Raw genomic sequence first — 14,256 nt, forward strand, 5'->3', positions numbered from 1 at the left:
CCAGGCCCTGCCTCGGGACGTTTCCTTGGAATCGGCTGTGCGGTGTGGGGCCGCTGGAACTCTGCAGCCTGCTTTGTTTCTTGGGGGCTTGTTCAGCAATGGGTGGGTTTATTTGCTGGGGGAAGTGGGGGATTGGTACCTTTTTTTTTTTTTTTTTTTTTGAGACAGGGTCTCACCCTGTTGCCTGGGCTAGAGTGCCATGGTGTCATCTTCTATTTTTAGTCTCGCTATGTTGCCCAGGCTGATCTCAAACTCCTGACCTCAAGCGATCCTCCCGCCTGGGCCTCTCAAAGTGCTGGGATTACAGGTGTGACCCACCCTGCCCAGCCGACCTTCTTGGTACCTTTTGTAGGGAAGTGATTAGGGGGTCGGGTGGGGGCTGGGAAGATGGCCCAGGAAGTGTCAGTGGAAGACGAGGAGGGTGAAAGGACTTTTCTTTTTGAGACAGTCTCACTCTGTCACCCTGGGTAGAGTGCAGTGACATCGTCATAGCTCACTGCAACCTCAAACTCCTGGGCTTCAGTAATCCTCCTGCCTCAACCTCCCAAGTAGCTGGGACTATGGGCATGAGCCACTGCGCACAGACAGGTGGAAGGACTTTCTCCAGGGCATCTACAGGAGTCACTGGAACTTCCCTGGGGCTTCCTGTGGACCCCAAACCCTGCAGGAGGTCACCTTCCACCTCCCTGTAGGCTGATGTCTGGTTCTAGAGCAGGCCAGTTCCAGGCCTCCACAGTGCTCCTGCACACAGACCAAGCCACGTGCCAACCCCCCTTCCAGCCCTGGTGTGACAGGATGTGGTTGATGCCCCTGACCTGGAGGGTAAGAGTGACAGACTTCAGGGAGTTGGCTAGTAAAATAAAGAAGCTGTCCTTTAGGAGTGGAGAGGCAGCTGGGGCGGTGGGAGGTTTCACTGGAAGGCAGAGCTTAGCTTTAATTTCAGCTGTGCTGAGGACTACTAGTTGGCTGCCTTGGATAAGTGAACATCTCAGAAGGTCCATTAACTCATCAATAAGACAAGGTTAAAATAAAACTTGTTTTAAAAATCATATGGTTTATCTGAACTCTGCTCTCCCTCTGACCCCATCACCCGCCGCTATCCCAGGTTACTGCTCAGCAGCACTGGCCTCTGCACCCCACCCCAGGGCCTTTGCACTGGCTGCTCCCTCAGCCCAGAATGCTCCCCCTCACATTGCCACAGGGCTCACACTCACCTCCCAGCTCCCTGCTCAGATGCAGCCTCTTGGCGAGGCAGGAACACCATCCCCAGCCTCCCGATCCCCATTCCCACTTTTTCACCAGAACTCATCACTGACACCCTCTTCTAGCTCTTCACTGCCATTTCCCCCACTAGAAACAAGCTCCACACGGGCAGGACTGTTGACCATTTGGTGCTTGCCATATTCTCAGTCGCACAATTTATTAACAAAACAGCAAGGCTTTAATTAAAACAAGAGGTCATTGTTACTGAAATAAAATAAGTGATACTGGAGAGGGTCTGCCCTGCTGTACTGATTTTCACATGACAGTTCCGGACCAGGGTAGCCCGGGAGCACTCTGTCAGTACAGCCCAGCATGTGGAGCCTATCTGAACACGCATGGCAGTGAGGATGGTCCTGATTTGGACCCTGGTGGCCTTTTAGCCAGTGTGAGACATCAGACTGGTGATGGGGCACCCATCCCAGCTTGCTGGGAGGACAAAAGCTTGTTTCTGTTGTTTTTTTTTTTTGAGACAAGATCTTACCCTGTTGCCCAGACTAGAGTGCAGTGACATCATCATATTCACTGCAGCCTCAAACTCCTGGGCTCCAGCGATCCTCCTGCCTCAGCCCCCCGAGTAGCTGGGACTACAGGTGTGTACCCTACACCTGGCTAATTTTTCTATTTTTTATAGAGACGGGGTCTCACTCTTGTTCAGGCTGGTCTTGAACTCCTGACCTCAAGTGATCTTTCTGCCTCGGCCTCCCAGAGTGCTAGGATTACAGGTGAGAGCCACCACTCCTGGCTGCAGCTGCCTTTTTCTTTTAAAGCAAAAGAAATTCTGGAGCTTCCTATCCTCCGTGAAATACTTTTTAAAATCACTCTTGTCTTCACATTCTCCAAGGGGGGTTGTGTGTGTCTCTGGGCCCACTTCTGCCTTCCCCAGCCCACATCTCCTCATGTCATGTAGGGCCTGGCCCAGGTGGGCCTCTTTGGCTCAGCTGCTTGGCCTCCTGCCACTAGTCCTCTGCTTCAGCCCGCAGAGAGTTTCTGCTGGCTCCTTCGGGCTGCTGGCACTTGCCTTTAGTCCATGTGGGTCCCCGGATGGGCCTGGGTCAGAGCTGGCTGAGGGCGTAGGCTCGGGCTGTGCTGAGGGCAGCGTCCAGGTCAGCAGTGCTTCCGGTGCCCTGAGCCACCACTCGAGAGCCCCAGGCCTTGCCCCCCATGTGCCTGCACACTGCCAGCGCCCAGGCCTCTGCTGTGAAGGTGGGCGTGGCACCCTGGGGACAGAATCAGAAGGGAAGTGATGCAGAGCGGCCCTCCCTCACAGCATCCACTCACTGTACCCTTGAGAGTGGAGTCCCGGGTGATGGCACCCCTCCCCAGCCCAGCGCATGGCTGGAAGGGTTGGGCTGGGTGTGTGTGGACGTTGATGACTGTCTGCTACTTGTTCACAAAGGAAGTGAGGCCGGAGAGGGGGTGGTAATTAGGGAGCCTCATGGTGCCTTCTTGGGGGTGAGGGGCTGTTAAAGACAAGAGACTGCCCTATCCCTATCCTAGAGTGTCCTCATAAATCACCTCTGCCCAGCCCTGGCTCCCTTGTCTGGAGGAATAGAAGGCTTGGAATCAGAGAGCTGGAGCAGGATGGGTGGGGGCGGTGGGCTATACCCCCACTTCCCTCACCTGGGCCACCTGACAGGCACAGAGCACGTTCCCCACGGGCTGGGGGCTGAGTAGGAGCACGGATGTGGTGGGAGCCTGCTCGCATAGCTGCCGTACCACCTTCACCAGCACCTGGGCAAGGGAGGACAGATGGTGACCCTGGAGCTTCCCAGACGCCCAGTGACCTCCCTGTCAGGACTTTGTCCTCCCCAGACCCTAAGGCAGCCTCCCTCTGTCAGCACTTACTGAGAGGGACTCAGCGGAGACTGTGTCCACGATCAGAGGCCCCTTCGAGTGCCGCTCCAGCAGGTCCTGGGTTTTCTGTGCAGCCTGTGGGGCCAGAGGGACAGCAGAGGGGTCAGGCTGAGAGGCAGGTTTCCAAGTAGCCCCCACGTCTGAACTGGGCCCCAGTCCAGCAATCCCTCCCATCTTCTTCCCCCTCGTCCGGCAGGAGTCATCAGCTCTGAGCAGAGATGGCAGGGGCTCTGCCTCAGGTGGCCTTTGTTTTGGGTCCCACCTGTGTCCTTCCTCACCTCCCTTGCCTCCTCCCTGTCATCATAGCTCCAGGGCCCTACAAACGGGTCGCTGAAGGTGAAAGGAGGAAGGTCGGAGCACAGATGGACCGGGATGAGGAGGGAGGAAGGGGACCCACAGTCGAGGAGCAATTAGGGTTGAATGGTGTTAATCAAGTCAGCAGGCTTCCTGGAGGGACAGTCTGAGCCAGACTTGGGAGCTGGGGGACAGACACAGTTTGGTAGAAAGAGAAAAGGAGAATGGCCTGGTGACGGCTCCCAGCTGGCAGGAGAAGGAAGAAGCTGCCACCCACCCCGTCCCCATGTGCTCACGCAGCCTGCAGACTCTGACTCGCCCCCATGTCCCAGCCTTCAGGCTGGAGGGTCTCTGGGCACATGGGGACAGCCAACGCCCTCACCTGCCCTATCTCCAGCTTGCGGACGGCAGTGTTGGCACGCCGCTGCAGCGCCTTCAGTGTGGCCTGCAGCTCCCGCCGCTGCCACTGGGGCATAGTCGTGGTGTCCACAGCCTAGGGCCAGAAGCAGTGAATCGCCCTTGCCCTTCCCTGAGCCACAGCCACTGAGGGAGGGACCACAGCCACCCTACAGCCAGCCATCTGGGCCAGCTGGAGCCCAATCCAGCCGGAGTGCTGGGGAGCCTGGGAGAGTTCAGGAGGGCATGGGGGAGGGAACAGCGCTAGGAGAGGGTCGGGGGAACACCATGGTGAGGGTGGTCCTCACATCAGTGAGTCGTCCCAGGTCCTTGGACAGCCGCTGCGCCTCCGCCACATCCCGGCTGCCTCGACTCAGCCTCTCTGCAGCAGCTTCCACTTCCTGGGCCAGACTCTGGCCCATCTCTCGGGCCTGCAGGGAGGGAACAGGATGGTCAAGGCTGCCAGGCCACACTCGCCTCTCCAGGACAGGGACTTTCAACCCACTGCTGGTTGGGGCCAAGTAAGAAATATTTAACAATCAGGACAAACCAAGGCACCAGCACCAAATAATCGTAGCAGATGCCAGCTGCCAAGAGTTGGCATGGTCACACCGGTGAGCGCGTATAAACTCTGGCTCTGCTACTAGGCATCCCTGAGCCTGAGAGTGTCAGCCGTGTGTGTGCCCCGTCCCCCACCATACCCAGAAGTGTCCCGGGCCCAGTGGTGCGCTGACCTGCTGGGCCTGCTCCCCTGTGACGGCCAGCAGGCGGGTGGTGCCCTTGGAAAGCTGGCGTTCCCCGGTGATAACCAGGTCCCCCACAGCTCCTGTGCGTAGCAGGTGCCTATGGGAGGAGGAAGGGAGGAGTGAGTCGGGGGGGATGATGGGAGAGAAGGGAGAAGCCTGAACCCTAAACCAAGGGCTGGTGCCCCCACAGACCAAGGAAGGGTGGGGATCTGGGGCCCCAGGGCCAGGACAGCACAAAGGAGCGACTCACGTCCCACAGCACAGCTCCACGGAGGTCTGCAGCGCAGCGCGTGAGGCTGGGTCCAACGCACAGGCCACGGGCACCCCCACTGACACCACCCGCACAGGGTCTGGGTATACCTGAGGTCAAGAGGGGACAGGCCCGTTGACTGCCAGAGGAGGAGGAAGCCCGAAGGGGGCAGGTGATCTCCACCAGACGGGCTCCCCCAGCCTACCTCATCCAGACAGCGCAGGCCAGGGACTTGGGCAGTGAGTGCCAGAGCCACCTCCTCCACGTACACAGCCTCGTCCAGCCCCACGGCCCCCTGCACAGTGCGCTCCACTGCCCGGAGCTGCTCCGGGCTCAGTGGGGCCTGGTGGGGTGGGGAGGAAACGGACAGCCCGCCAGGCAGTCAGCCCCGCGCTTGCACCTGATACGTGAATAGTTCACTGAACTATCCCCAGGTTCTAGAACAGTAGCTAGTGGTGGAGAAGACAATTCTTTTCCTTAGAAAGACACCTGGGAGTTGGGCCTATTGGAAGCTGCAAACCTGTCACCAGGTATGAAAAGTTGATAAAGAAACAAAAAGAAGGCTCTGTCCACCGGGAGCTTGCAGGGGGCAGCCTGATGGAAGAGGAATACACGATGGGGAGATGCAGGAGCAAGGAGTAGGCAGGTGGGGTGGGGATTCGTCAGCAAGGAGGGGAAGGAGACGGGTGCTAGAGAAGGGAAGGGCAGCCTGGCTTGAGCAAGAATGGCTCGGATGCCAGCAGGAGCAAGGAAGGTGGGTGGCTGGAGGGGAGGGGAGGGCCCCTGCTGCAAGACTTCCCAATCCTACAACATCAGAGCTGGGAGAGGACCCAGACACCCTCTGGACTGACCCCTCACTGGCACAGGAGCCCGAGGGGAAGGGACTTGCCCCAGGTCCCATAGTGGATGGCTAGCGTTGCTGGGCCCAGAGCCCTGGCCCTCAGACTGGTTGACCCCCCACCATATGAGACTATCTCTGTTTAAGGCTGTCACCTCACATGAAGCCTGTCTGTGCCCAGCTCACCTGGGTGGCCACATCGAAGCGCAGCCGCTCAGGATTGAGGTGGGAGCCCCGCTGCTCTGTGCCAGGGCCCAGGGCCTGCCGCAGCGCCCAGTTCAGCAGGTGGGCGGCCGTGTGCTTCTCCATGCAGCCCAGACGCCAGGCCTGAAACACTCTTGTCACCCAGGGTGCTGGGTGAGGGCAGGGGGTGGGGACAGTGAGGGAGCTCCAGGGGATCAAGCACAGTCGGGACGGGTCCTCACCTTATCCACATGCAGCTGCACCTGGTCCCCTACCTGCAGGCACTCGGGGGCTACCACCTCATGCAAGATGAAGCCCCCACAGACCTGGGCCCGGGCCACTGGGAACAGCACGTCCTGGAGAAGGGCAGGGCCGAGGCGCTGAGTGACCGCCTGTAGCCTTTCCCTCCCATGCAGGCTCAGGCCTGCCTCCCACACAAAGTAGCCTCCGGGGAGGCAGGGAGGGACACTCACCTGCTGCCCTGCCCGCACCAGGTAGCCACGGTCCGAAGCCTGACCGCCCTGTTCAGCATAGAAGTTGGTCCTGTCCAAGAGGAGGCCACAGTGCTGGCCTTCTCCCACGGAGGCCACGGCTGTCCCGTCCTCAGTATATAGCTGTAGCACCTGGGCCTCACAGGTGCCGAACTCTGCCAGGGCGCAGAATGGTTATCAGTGCTGGGCAGGGGCTGGGGAGGTGGGAGGGGGCCTGTGCCTCAAGGCCAACAGGCACTGGGCTGGGGGCACTTCCAGCTGGGGGCTGCAGCGACCCCTGGTGGCTACCCTGGGGAATGCACGGGGGCAAGTATTAATAGCAACTGTTTTTGATGTCTTTCTCAATCATGATCAAGCTTGTGGCTACCAGCCTCAGTCCAGGCTCTCACCATAATCCCCGTTGGGTCCCAGGGAGTAGTTGTACTTGGGGCTGTCGTCAGTTGGGGTCACCCCTCGGCGCTGCAGATCCCCCAGAGCGTGGACATCAAGCCGCAGTCCCTGCTCCTGAACCGGCTCAGCCTGCTGTGACCGATGCTGTGGAATGGGCGTGTGTATGGGAGAGTGCACAGAGAACACAATGGGATTCGAGCCCCACAGAGCCCTGTCCCTGTCACACAGCTGTGTGGACCCTGCAGCCCTCTCTGGAAGATCTCCGGGCTTGGCTGGCTGCTAGAGACCCTGGGCTGGCTGGTGAACCATCCCTGCCCACTGCTGCCCCTGGGGGCCCCCCTCTAGGATGCTGTGCTGGCGTCTGCTCTTCTATTCAGCCCACTGCCCACTAGTGTTCCTCTCTACAAGCTGTGGCCTGAGGTTATGGAAAGCCTGTCTGTCACCTTCATAGCTGAGGGGACAGACCCTATGTCAGCCTCTTGATTCCTCCCAATGGCTGCAGCTCTTCCCCCAGGAGCTCAGGGCCAGGGAAGGGGCTGATGTGCCCCAACAGGGCCCAGCATCAGGGTGCCCCAGCCTGTACCTGGGCCTCCTCCCGGGCCAGCCGCTCCAGCCCAGCAGTGTCCAGCTGTACCCCTTTCTCCTCCAGCATCAGCTCCACCAGGTCCAGGGGGAGCCCCAGGTTCCCAGACAGTGACAAGGACCAGGCCACTTCAGCTTTAAGGAAGGAAGACAGAGACTGTTGCAGAGGGCAGGGGAGAAAAGTGAGGGAGAATTAAGGCCAGGGTTTTTCTAACCACACAGAAGCCACCCGTTGCCAGCACAAATGCCCCGTCCCCATACCGGGTAGTCCCAGAAGTGGAATCACTTTCAGGCTTCATGACCAAAACCCTGGACTACCCTGGGCTGTCCCTGGGCACATGGCTTCAGTCTAGCCAGGAAGCCAATCTTGGAAAGCAGGGACAGCGGGCAGAGGCAGGGCTAGCTGGGCAGTGTGGAAGTGGGGAGAGGCAGGGTGGTGTTCCTGCTACAGAGGGCTCTGGGTGTTGGAGGGAGAGTAGAGGGAGAGAGGAACACTGGGTGGGAGCAAGCCCCTCGAGCACAGGCTGGGCACCCCGCTCACCAGGGAACACATCTGAAGGCCCCAGGTGCCTCACGGTCCGATCAATGATCCGCCGACCCCGTTGCAGGGAGGCCAGAAAGGCCGCCTCGTCCTCTGACACCAGGCTGGCTATCTGGACCCAGGCGTGGCAGAAGTGGAGCTGGGTCTCCTTGGAGAGAGGGCCTCGCTCCACAGCTCTCCCATCCGCCCCTCCCTGCCCCCTGTGAACCCAGTACCTGGGCTGAGTTCTTCTGCAGTTCCGGATAAGCCTGTCCCTGGGGAGGTGGCGAGGGATGAGGAGGTGCGGAAGGCGACCAGCCCCTCTCCACCTCCCCACCTCCCCACCCTGGACCTCCCCAAGGACACCTGCCCTGGAGGCTCAGATGCACTGAGGGACAGAGGGAGGGACCCAGATGGGAATCAGTTTCTCTGTAGGCGGGGGTACAGGCAGAAGGGGGTCCCAAGGTCAAAGGCTCAGCAGCTTGGGCAAGGAGGCTCTGGCAGACTCCCTGTTTCCCGTGAGCAAGTACAGCTTTCTCGGCCTGCCGACAGGGCGCTGGGCTGGACACCCAGAGTGGGGAGCCCTGGTGCCCAGCCCGGGGGTACTGCCTGGGCTCGGCAGTAGGCTCCCTGAGTACCAGGGGGCCCAGAGGAGGGAGGAGGCTCTGCCCTTACCAGCGTCTCCACCACAACAGGCACCAGGCTGCCCAGGAAGCCAGGTGGGGCCTGCAAGACCTCTGCGGAGAACCGCACAGCGCGACGGAGGATCCGACGAAGAACCAGCCTAGAGGGGTTCAGAGTCTAGACGTGAACCCCCAGCAGCCCCTGGTCCACAAAATGGGGAGCAGGGAGGACAAAGTCCAGGGTGTGTGCTCCCACCCTAAAACTCTCTCCTCCCCATCCCTCCTACCAACTCAACCCGACCCACCTCTGCTTTTCCTTCCCTCCTGGCCCCTGCCACACCTAGCAGCCCCTGCCATCTTTGTAGCCCCTCCAGACTCACGGGGCGCCTGACATCCCAGGGAAGACGCCGTCGGCGATGCAGACACTGAGTGTGCGGATGTGGTCAGCCACCACGCGGTACGCCATGTCTGTGCGCCCCTCGTCTGCCTCCCCTACCCGGCCCAAGTAAGGGGGTGCCCCGCAGCCCTGAAAGCAGGAGAGAAGGAGACACGGCTGCTGGCCCTGCCTGACCTGGCCCAGGGGGATTCTCTTTATCACCTTTAGGGCCTCCTCGGCCCCAAAGCCAAACACACCCAGAATGGCCCTGCCAGTCTGGACTGCAGGCTGAGAAGCCTCACAGATGCGGGACCAGTCCCTGCCCTCGCAGGCTCACAGTGGGCGCTAACAATCACCATCTCTGTGCCCATTTACTGAATTTGTGCCATCGGAATGGGGCAGATACATGCCCTATGTGACATCTAACCCCCAAATGGCTGGTTCGGGGAGGTATTACTATCCTTGCTTTAAAGAGCAGGAGACAGAGGTCAGAGGAATTAAGTGAGAAGAGCCGACACCACTCACCAGGAGAAGATCTGGGATCTAAACCAGGCCTGTCACACTCCGAGAGTTCTCCACTGCCTGCTCCAGCCTCTACCATCTTTATGGCAGGCATGGAGGGAGGCTGCATATACGAGTGCTCCACACAGAGAGCTTGATTCAGCCAGCTCCAAACCTATCTCTTCCCCGAGCTTCCCCATCTCAGTAAGCAGTCGTGTCATTTGTGTTGCTGAAGTCAACAACCTGGGAGACATCTTTGATTTCTTTCCCCTCCCCATCCAATCCATCAGTGCGTTCTTTTGCTTCTACCTCCATGAGATCTCTCAAATCAATCTACTTTTCTCTACTTCCTCAACCACCAGCTGAAGCCACGCCCTATGGCCTCTTGCCTGGACTGATAATAGCCTCCCAATTGGGTTCTCAGCTTCTACACTTGTGTCCCCCCAGCTCATCCTCCACATAGCAATAGGAAGAGGCTTTTAAAGGTATATGTTAGATCATGCTCCCCTACCCCCACTTAGAGCCCTTCTCACCACACTTTGAATAAAAGCCCCACTTTGGATTTCAAGGCCCCGTAAGATTGGACTCCTGCCTTCCTCTCTATGGTAGATTGTTTGCAAAAGTGGTCTCTTCCTGTGCATGTGCCCTTTCCAATATGACTTTACAGGTGCTTCCCACCAAGGAATCTATTTCTCCATCCCCTGAATCTGTGCTGGTTTTGTGACTTGCTTTGGCCAATAGAATATAATGGAAACAACACTGTTCTGAGCCTAAGCTTCTGCTCTCCTTCTTGGAAGCTTGCCCGGCTGTGATGTGGGCAAGCCCAGGATAGCTACTGGATGATGACAGACACATGCCAAGTCACCCCCAATTCCTCAAACTGACAGCCAGCCAGCCCTCAGAAGACCTGCCTTGCAGCTGACCACAGATGTATGAGTGAGCTCACACAAGACCAAAAGAATGACCCATCTAAGCCCAGCCTAAACTGCTATCCTCAGACACATGAGCTAAATAAATGGTAGTTGGTTTAAGCCACAGTGTTAGGGTGGTTAGTTATATAGCAAAAGCTAACTGGCACACGCTCCAACTACATCCCCTGTACTCTACTTTAGCTGGCTACCTGCCTTTTTGTTCTTGACACATGTCAAACCCTTGCCTGCCTTAAGGCCTTGGTACCTGCTGTCCCCTCTGTCTGGAATGAGCTTCCTGTGGCTGAGTCTTCCTTTTTCAGGTCTCAGCTCAAAGGTCTTCTCCTTGGTAAGCCTTCCCCAAACACCTTTTCTAAAATTCCTCTTACCCCACTTCCTCCTAATTATTATCACCCATGTTTACTGCCTGTTCACAGTCTGTAAGCTACTATCTTGTTCTTTAACACGTTTATTTATTGCCTATCTCTCATGCTAGAATGTAATTTCCATGATTTCTTTTCTGCATACTGCTGTGTCTTCTGTACCAAGCACAAAGAACTTAACACAAATTAGGCTTTGAATAAGTGAAGGAGGGAAGGAGTCAGGAGCAACAGTAAGTAATAAGCAATGAATCCCAGTCTCATGCTTGACACCCTGGGATCCTTGGGTGGTTACTATCCCCAGATGCCGGGAACACTTTGGATTCTCAACAAAGATGGAAAGCCATGGGGCTGAGTGCTGGTGATGAGGAGGTCAGAGGGGCCTCTGGAAGGGAAAAGGCAGGCTCACCTGGTGTATGGCGTTGAGCAGTGGGGAAAAGAGGTCAGTGTCGTAGGTGGAGTGTTTGCCTTGCAGCACAGCAACCAGCCTTTCCAGGCCCATCCCTGTGTCCACGTGCCGCTGGGGCAGGGGCTGTAGGCTTCCATTTGCCTCTCTGGCCAGGGGAAGGTGTGCAAGGAGAGGAGGAGAGGCATAAGAGAGGCCCGAGGGGGCTGACAGTGGGAGGAAACAGACAGGCAGTGTGCTCCCCTCCCCCAGCATTAGGTGATGGTGGCCTTGGGTCCTGTCCTTTCTCATAAAGGGCTATCTCTACCCTCATCCCTTACTCAGGCCCTTGCCTGGAACCCTGACATCCCGTTCTGGGACAGAATTCTTTGCCCTCAGAAAGAGACATGTCAAGGAGAGAAGAAATCCTAGAGATCATCAAGTTCAACTCCATCATATGAGAAGAGGCCAGAGAGCAGCAGTGACTTGTTTAAACTGTCACAGGCAAAGACTAGGATTAAACCAGTTATTACGTGAAAAGTGCTTAGAAATGTGCCTGGCAGATAGTAAGCACCATTTAAGTGTTTGACGTTATAAGAAATGGATCCAAGTCTTCTGACTGCCACCTTTTCCACGTCCAGCTAGGGATTCTCCTCCTGCTTCAGCACCCCGTTACCTGTTGTATTGCATGAAGACCAGATTCCAAAGCTCCACCAGTTGGGGGACTCCCACCCCACCGGCCAGGTCGTAATGGATCTCGGTACAGGGCCCACAAGGGCCAGTATCCCCCATCTCCCAGAAGTTCTCTCGTGGGCCAAAGGAAAGCACACGGCTGGCAGGCACCCTGGGGAGAAAGGCAGGTGAGTGGTGGGAGATGGACAGACCCAGAAGCTGTGACCCTTTCTGCCATGAGAGCCCTTCCTTCAAGTCCCAGCTCAGCAAGAGGAACAGGGCTAGCCCCACAGTATCCTGGGATATGCTGAGACTTTGAGGACCGGTGCAGTGTCTCTATTTTCTAGTCCTCTTGTCCTCTGGGAGTGGACATAAGGAGGGGGTTGACTTACCCTAAGCTGAGCCAGATGTCCCTGCTTTCCAGGTCTGGGTGCAGCCCTGTCTTGGGGTCACCACCAAAGTAGGAGACCCAGAGCCTGTCCTCAGGGATCCTATAGACCTGAGTGAGCAGTTCCCAGGCCATGCTGCAAGCCTCCTCCTGCAGCAGTAACGAGCATGGGGTGGAGAGAGGAAGGTGCATGAGAGGGTGGCCCCACTGAAGTGCCAATCAAGCCATGTGAGTTCAGCCCTCAGCTTAAGACAAAACCATTCCCATTGCCCATCTTGTTCCCAGAATAATCCATGACCATTTCTGCCTCTGAGTTTTTTCCTGCCCAGAAAGCTTTCCCCCTCTTCTAAACCCTATCTTCTTTCAAGTCCCAGAACAAGTCCCACCTTCTTCATGAAATCCTCTACTGAGCCTAGCCTGGAGTAACTTTTAACACCAGCTAGGATGCTAGCATTACTGTCTGATCATTTATTCATATAATTTTTGGCCAGCCATTCCACAGGAGGCACAGTCTCTGCCCTCAAGGGACTTATCAGCCAGTCAGGGAAGTGAGAAACAATTTCTCTTACACATGCTCAACTAGCACATCGCCTCGGTATCTGGTATGGGGCCCTGCCTAAGCAGACAGGAGAGTGAAGACAGGACTAAGCTTGACCCCCTTCTTGGCTGATCACTGATCATTTCAACTCTTAACTCCACAGCTCCCTAGAGACTCACCTTAAAATATTCACCCCCAAAGGCCCAATTGCCGAGCATCTCAAAGAAGGTATGATGGGAAAGGTCTCGGCCCACATCTTCCAGGTCGCTATGGCGTCCTCCAGCTCTCACACATTTCTGGCTGTTGGCCACCCGTCGGAAGCCTGCCATTTCGCTTCGTGGGTCCACGGTGCCCAGAAAGATTGGCTTGAACTGGAGGCGCACGAAGTGCGGAGGGAGAGAGGGATATCTCAGTTCCTCAGAGAAGGGAAAGGTGGGGAGTGAGGAGAGGGATGGCTGTTCAGACTGAAGGCTGACTGTGCTCCTGAGAGTCCAATGTGGTCTTGGTGTATGGGGGCAACCTGGGCACCTGAGGACAGCCACCTCTGGTGTGCGGAGGGCAGAGAAGGGATACATAAGTCATAATTAGAGACCCTCTGCTAGGAAATTAGGCAAGGTAAAAGAAGGAGGAATGTGTTGGTAACTGGAAACAGAGCATTGAAAGGTGGCATCCTCCATCTCAGCTTCTTCAAACACACCTAATAACTTCAGGGTACAAAATTGAGACCACATTTGGTAGGGATCTCGGGCAGCCTCTAAGGTTAACTTATCCCGCCACCCTCTCCCCCCATTTTACAGATAAGGATAAGGAAGTCTACAGAAGGTAAGTGGTTAGAGAACAGTACCCAGCATATAGCAGGTGCTCAATAAACATTTAATGAATGAGTTATCTTTATTTGAAGAATGAATACATGAAACTAGACTTCCCCCACCAGTTTGCCCCCACAGCACCCCGAACCTACCGTGCCTGGACCTATAACTCAATCCCAGTCCATAAATTCCCACGCAGGTCAAGCCCTCCCCAAGCCCTAATCATATACCCTGAGACCTGCCCCCAATAATTTTGCCCAACCACGCACCGCCCTTTCCCCAAAATCTATGGGCTCCGCCCCTTGCTTCTTTTGCCCAATCCCGCAGCGCCTTTCTCGCCGGAAAACTCACAAACCCCGCCCCCGATCAGTACGACTCAGCCCCGACCTGGTTCATGCCTGCGTTGACGAAAAGCAAACTGGGGTCGCCACGGGGCCGCACGGAAGCGGAGGGCACCAGCCGGTGGCCATGGCGGTCCCGGAAGAAGCTCAGGAAGGCGTCCCGCACGGCCGAAGCCTGGGCTGGAGGGGGCTTGGATGAGATCGGCCGACGGCTGGGGCCCCGCCATGGAGGCGACCTTCGAATGGCCCGCCGCAGCCCGGCTGCAGCTGCCACCGACGCTGCCATCTTAGCTCCGGGCAGTGACTTCGGGGTCAAAGAGTGACGTGAGAAGGAAGCCAGGCGTTTCCTACAGCGGCCCCTGGCGATTGGAGGACTCAGGGCAGCCGCCGCCGCCGCCTGGGTGGAAGTGATTGGGAAGGGGATGCCACCTGAAGTCGCCTAACACTGCGCCTGGCACATAATAGGACCTTAATTCATTTGGTATTAAACTGAGGACCTGCTCTGAGGACCTGCTATGTGCCACTGAG

The 14,256-nt window shown here is 57.1% G+C and overlaps 1 protein-coding gene across 1 annotated transcript; it reads right to left on the minus strand.

The window, feature by feature from the left end:
• Window positions 1-2,277: 2,277 nt before the first annotated feature.
• Window positions 2,278-14,046, minus strand: AARS2 (alanyl-tRNA synthetase 2, mitochondrial). The gene is made up of 22 exons (XM_045542073.1): window positions 13,775-14,046; window positions 12,758-12,949; window positions 12,045-12,190; window positions 11,657-11,824; window positions 11,005-11,149; window positions 8,811-8,956; window positions 8,483-8,591; window positions 8,044-8,082; window positions 7,829-7,940; window positions 7,289-7,422; window positions 6,705-6,849; window positions 6,298-6,470; window positions 6,067-6,180; window positions 5,828-5,968; window positions 5,009-5,146; window positions 4,804-4,913; window positions 4,542-4,650; window positions 4,116-4,238; window positions 3,794-3,904; window positions 3,109-3,192; window positions 2,884-2,994; window positions 2,278-2,480 (listed from the first exon to the last, which is right to left on the minus strand). Exons 1-22 carry the CDS (start codon window positions 14,012-14,014, stop codon window positions 2,316-2,318), a joined length of 2,955 nt encoding a protein of 984 aa, XP_045398029.1. The 5' UTR covers window positions 14,015-14,046; the 3' UTR covers window positions 2,278-2,315.
• Between the last annotated feature and the right edge of the window lie 210 nt (window positions 14,047-14,256).

The sequence above is a fragment of the Lemur catta genome, chromosome 2 (genome assembly GCF_020740605.2).
Source record: "Lemur catta isolate mLemCat1 chromosome 2, mLemCat1.pri, whole genome shotgun sequence".
Taxonomy (NCBI): domain Eukaryota; kingdom Metazoa; phylum Chordata; class Mammalia; order Primates; family Lemuridae; genus Lemur; species Lemur catta.